This window comes from Trichechus manatus, unplaced genomic scaffold (assembly GCF_000243295.1).
Source record: "Trichechus manatus latirostris isolate Lorelei unplaced genomic scaffold, TriManLat1.0 scaffold00086, whole genome shotgun sequence".
Lineage (NCBI taxonomy): Eukaryota > Metazoa > Chordata > Mammalia > Sirenia > Trichechidae > Trichechus > Trichechus manatus.
The window spans coordinates 10,133,696-10,139,695 of NW_004444022.1; the positions used below are offsets into that span (position 1 = coordinate 10,133,696).

The window sequence follows — 6,000 nt, forward strand, 5'->3', positions numbered from 1 at the left end:
CCAAACTGCCCTTTTAAGTACTAGTTCCCTTCTTTCCTTCCTAGGAGAACCATTCGGTGAAGCCCAGTATTTGAGTTTTCTTGATAGCCATCAGCAGCCCAAGCCTCAACTCTAGCACAGGTCCCAGACCTCAAAGATGACCCAGAATTCCCCCAGAGCTGGAATCTCTGAAGCTGCAGCAGACAGGGAGTCCCTCGGTTGTGTAAATGATCAGTGCTCTCGGCTGCTGACTGAAAGGTTAGATGTTCAGATCCACCCAGAGTCACCTCAGAAAGAAAGCCCTGGTGATCTACTTCTGAAAAATCAGCCATTGAAAACCGTATACAAGGTGATAGTTGAACAATATGGTAAACACAAGTTATGTCACTGAACTGTACGTGTGAAGATTGTTGAAATGGCAAATGTTTTGTTACTTATATGTTTAACACAGTTTAAAAACTGAGAAGTGCACTTACACTCTGACACACATGGGGTCCCCATGAGTTGACGTTGACTCAATGGCAACTGGTACAGTAGACAATAAGGCACAGTACTTTTCTCACCCTCAGACCAGTCCTGTTCCCAAGACTGCTCAGCATTACTGCCTCAGAATTCCATATCTGGCCAAATCTGACCAGCCTGGCGACAATTCAGCTTGTTTCTTTTGGCTCCTGATACCCTTAGCTTCCCATGACTAATACCTAGCTTAGCTACTACCTCCAAGCCTCCGTGAGAGTCAGTGGGAGGTCTGTCTGTATTGGGTCGTGGGAAAGAGACTGAAGAAGGTGCCCATTTTCCAGTAAACTGAGGACATGGCCATCTGTCCTGTGGCAGGGATCCCTGGGCTTTCTTACAATGCCAGGATGGAATTTGTTCTGCCCACTCTTTCCCCACCGAAGAAAGAGAAGCTCTATGCTGCCCGGGCTGCTAAGGAGCAGGGGCAGTGTACAGCTTGATGTGGGGAATCTCCAGTGCAGGTATGCTTACGGGCTGTGGCCCCTGAGCGGGGAAGTTACTGCGTGAGCATTTCATCTCTTGGGTAGCTGGATTTGAATTTAGAATGTGACAATGAGACTGTTTGTTGTTTCAAAGCAATTCCCTAAGTGGCTGTTTGCTGAAGATTTTTATAGTGTGAACAGAGATTTGGGGGAGGGGAGGAAGCCATCTGCTCTGGAATAGTCTTCCAATTACATGATCAAATTACTGCAGAGCAAAATGGAGGGAGTCCAACAGAAGGTTCCTGCCTGCTGTATCTAGTCCCAGCCCGCCCTCTCAGGCCATTGTGTTTATGTGGAGACTCACTTTCAGACTTGGGAGGTAAGGCCATGTTAACTACGGGTATGAGCCAGAGGAGCTTGGACAAAGCCAAGGAGGAAAGAGTCAGGATTCGCTTTCTTCCCTTGTACCTCATTAACATGCCATTCAGAAAAATGAAACAATCTCGGATTTGAAAAGTAAACCTTTGGAAAAGCTCAGTTCCTTTTTCGTATGTCCTTGATTACATGTCTCCAATTACAGTTAATATATCCAATGAAAAAGTTATATCCCTTTGTAAATTAAATTCATGATTCCTTTATAAATTAAGTTCATGATTTGTATTTATTGATATTTTATTCATATTTAGATTCTTGAGTCTATTTATTGCGGTGGTAGTTGTTAATTCCGTCAAGTCAGCCCCCAACTCATGGTGACCCCCTGCACAATGGAATGAAACCCTACCTGCTCCTGTGCCATCCCTGTGATCGGTTGCAGATCGGACCATTGTGATCCATAAAGTTTTCATTGGCTGATTTTCAGAAGTAGATCACCAGGCTGTTCTTCCTGTAAATCTATTTACTTCCATTAAAATAAGAGATTATTTTTGTTTTCGTTTTTAAAGTGCAAACCGTCTCGATTTGCAAAACATCCTTGAGTCTTTTTCTTCCCCCCCTCTAAATACGTATTTGTTTCCTTTTGCTATTAGGCATTCATGCAGCCTCACTTGCTGGGAAATGAGTTCACACATTTGGAGTTTCCAAGGAGAGTGCAGAGAAAGGAACTTGGAAAGAAGATGCTCTACAGGGACTTTAATATGACCGGCTGGTAAGAACATGCCTCCCTGTGCCTCAGCCACAACAGTGTGTGAAGAAAGTGGCATCACCATAAAAAGGCACTTCTGCAGTTTGGATTAGGAGGTGCAGCCAGAGACCTGGGTTTGTGGTGAAGGAAAAGGGACTACACTTGCTTCTGGCTGTTTCTGCCTAGGCACCAGTTCTCAAATCATGGCTATTGGTTTGCCTCTCTGCTTCTCTGAGGCCTTCCTCAGGAATACTAGATCCCACGAAAACCAAAACAAACCATTGCCAGAGAGCTGATTCTGACACATGGCGGCCTGATGTATTATAAAATGGAGCTGAGTTCCATAGGTTTTCTTGGCTGAAATCTTTACAGAAGCAGATTGCCAGGCCTTTCTTCCATAACGCTGCTGGGTGGGTTTGAACCTCCAACGTTTAGGTTAGCAGCTGATTGCAAACAGCTTTTGCCACCCGGGTACCTTGGACCCCATGAAACTGACCTAATTTGTTGATTCACAGGGAGCAATCATTTGGGGTCTTTTAAAGCACATTAAGCTTTATGGGTTTTATTTTATTTTTTGTTTATTGTAGTTTAAATGAAGTTTATATTTCAAGCTGGTCTCCCACACAAAAATTTATACGTACATTGTTTTGTGACCCTAACTGCTCTCCCCATACTGTGACAGCACACTCCTCCTTTCCACCTCTGATTCCCCATGTCCAGTTAACCAACTCCTAACCCTCTCTGCCTTCTCATCTCACCTCCGGAGAAAAGTAGCCCATTTCGTCTCTTGTATCTACTTGAGCTAAGAGGCACAGTCCTCACGAGTACCACTTAATGTCCCACAGTCCAGTCTAATCCCTGTCTGAAGAGTTGGCCTTGGAAACTCTTTTAATTCTGGGCTGATAGACAATTTGGGGGCCATGCTTTCCGGGGTTCCTCCAGTCTCATTCAGACCATTAAGTCTGGTCTTCTTACTAGAATTTGAGTTCTGCATCCCATCGTCCTACTGCTCCGTCAGGGATTCTCCCTTGTGTTCCCTGTCAGGGAGGTCATTGGTGGTAGTTGGGCACTATCTAGTTCTTCTAGTCTCAGACTGATGAAGTCTCTGGTTTATGTGGCCCTTTCTGTCTCTTGGGCTAATAACTTCCCTTGTGTCTTTGGTGCTCTTTGTTCTCCTTTACTCCAGGTGCTTGGGACCAATTGATGCATCTTAGGTGGCCGCTTGCAAGCCTTTAAGACCCCAGATGCCACTCACCAAAGTAGGATGCAGAACATTTTCTTAATAAGCTTTATTATGCCAATTGACCTAGATATCCCCTTAAAGCATGGTCCCCAGATCCCTACCGCTGTTACTCTGTCCCTCAAAATGTTTGATTGTATTCAAGAAACTTCTTAGTTTTGGTTTAGTCTAGTTCTGCTGACTTCTCCTGTAGTGTGTGCTATCCTTCCCTTCACCTAAGATAATTCTTATCTACTATCTAGTTAGTAAATAACCCTCACCCTCCCTCCCCATCCTCGTAACCATCAAAGAATGTTTTCTTCTGTGTTTAAACCTTTTCCTGAGTTCTTATAATAGTGGTCTTATTCAATATTTGTCCTTCTGTGACTGACTAAATTCACTCAGCATAATGACCTCCAGATTCCTCCATGTTATGTTTCACAGCTTCATCATTGTTCTTTATCATTGCGTAGTATTCCGTTGTGTGGATATGCCATAATTTGTTTATTCATTCGTCCGTTGATGGGCACCTAGGTTGTTTCCATCTTTTTGCTGTTGTGAACAGTGCTGCAGTGAACATGGGTGTGCATATATCTATTTGTGTGACAGCTATTATTTCTCTAGGATATATTCCAAGGAGCAGGATAGATAGCTGGATCCTATGGTACTTCTATTTCTAGCTTTTTAAGGAAGCACCAAATTGATTTCCAAAGTAGTTGTGCCATTTTACATTCCCACCAACAGTGTGTAAGTGTTCCAGTCTCTCCACAACCACTCCGGCATTTATTATTTTGTGATTTTGGATTAATGTTAGCCTTGTTGGGGTGAGATGTATCTCATTGTAGTTTTGATCTGCATTTCTCTAATGGCTAATGATCGTGAGCATTTCTTCGTATGTCTGTTAGCCACCTAAATATCTTCTTTGGCAAAGTGCCTGTTCATATCCTTTGCCCATTTTTTAACTGGGTTATTTCTCCTTTTGTTGTTGAGGTTTTGCAGTATCTTGTAGATTTTATAGATTAGAAGCTGATCGGATTTGTCGTAGCCAAAAATTTTTTCCCGGTCTGTAGATTGTCTTTCTACTCTTTTGATGAGCAAAAGTGTTTGATTTTTAGGAGCTCCCGTTTATCTAGTCTCTCTTCTGGTGCTTGTGCATTGTTACTTATGGTTCATATTCTGTTTATGCCAACTATTAGAGCTCCTAGCGTTGTCCCTATTTTTTCTTCCATGATCTATATCGTTTTTGATTTTATATTTAAGTCTTTGATCCATTTTGGGTTAGTTTTTGTGCATGGTGTGAGATATGGGTCTTGTTTCAGTTTTTTGCAGATGGATATTCAGTTATGCCAGCACCATTTGTTAAAGAGACTGTCTTTTCCCCTTTTAACGGACTTTGGGCCTTTGTGAAATATCAGCTGCTCATAGGTGGATGAATTTATGTCTGGATTCTCAATTCTGTTCCATTGGTCTATGTATCTGTTGCTGGAACCGTACTACGCTGTTTTGACTACTGTGGCAGTATAATAGGTTCTAAAATCAGGTAGTATGAGGCCTCCCACTTTGTCCTTCTTCTTGAGTAATGCTTTACTTATCTGGGGCCTCTTCCCTTTCCATATGAAGTTGGTGATTTGTTTCTCCATCTCGTTAAAAAATGCCGTTGGAATTGAGATGGGGATTGCATTGTATTTGTAGATTGTTTTGGGTAGAATTGACATTTTCAACATGTTGAGTCTTCCTATCAATGAACAAGGTATGTTTTTCCACTTATGCAGGTCTCTTTTTGATTTCTTGCAGTAGTGTCTTGTAGTTTTCACTGTATAGGTCTTTTACATCTCTGGTTAGTTTATTCCTAAGTATTTTATCTTCTTGGGGGCTATTGTAAATGGTACTGATTTGGTGATTTCCTCTTCGAAGTTCTCTTTGTTGGTGTAAAGGAATCCAACTGATTTTTGTATTTTTATCTTGTATCCTGAAACTTTGCTGAAGTCTTCTATTAGTTGCAGTAGTTTTCTTGTGGATTCTTTGGGGTTTTCTGTGTATAAGATAATTATCATCTGCAAATAGAGATACTTTGACTTCTTCCTTACCAATTTGGATGCCCTTTATTTCTTTGTCTAGCCTTATTGCTCTGGCTAGGACCTTCAGCACCGTGTTGAATAAGAGTAGTGATAAAGGGCATCCTTGTCTGGTCACCATTCTCGAGGGGAGTGCTTTCAAAGTCTCTCCATTTAGGTTTATGTTGGCTATTGGCTTTGTATAAGTGCTCTTAATTATATTGGAGAATTTCCCTTCTATTCCTATTTTCTTGAGAATTTTTATCATGAATGGGTGTTGGACTTTGTCAGATGCCTTTTCTGCATCGATTGATAAGATCATGTGGTTTTTGTCTTTTGTTTTATTTATGTGATGGGTTACATTGATTGTTTTTCTAATGTTGAACCATCCCTGCATATCTGGTGTAAATCTCACTTGATCACGGTGAATTATTTTTTTGATATGTTGCTGAATTCTATTGGGTAGAATTTTGTTGAGGATTTTTGCATCAATGTTCATGAGGTACATTGTTCTGTAATTTTTTTTGTGGTGTCTTCACGTGGTTTTGGTATCAGGGTTATGCTGGCTTCATAGAATGAGTTTGGGAGTATTCCATCCTTTCTATGCTCTGAAATACCTTTAGTGGTAGTGGTGTTAACTCTTCTCTGAAAGTTTGGTAGAATTCTCCAGTGAAGCCATCCCGGCCAGGG

General features: G+C 41.6%; 1 protein-coding gene across 1 annotated transcript in view; it reads left to right on the top strand.

Annotated features, from left to right (window-relative positions):
• The window catches only part of PPM1H (protein phosphatase, Mg2+/Mn2+ dependent 1H), a 349,942-nt gene that overhangs the window by 244,262 nt on the left and 99,680 nt on the right, over positions 1-6,000 (top strand). The window contains exon 6 of the mRNA XM_004381557.2: positions 1,943-2,061. Coding sequence (XP_004381614.1) covers positions 1,943-2,061 — 119 coding nt within the window. The remainder of the gene's footprint in view (positions 1-1,942; positions 2,062-6,000) is intronic.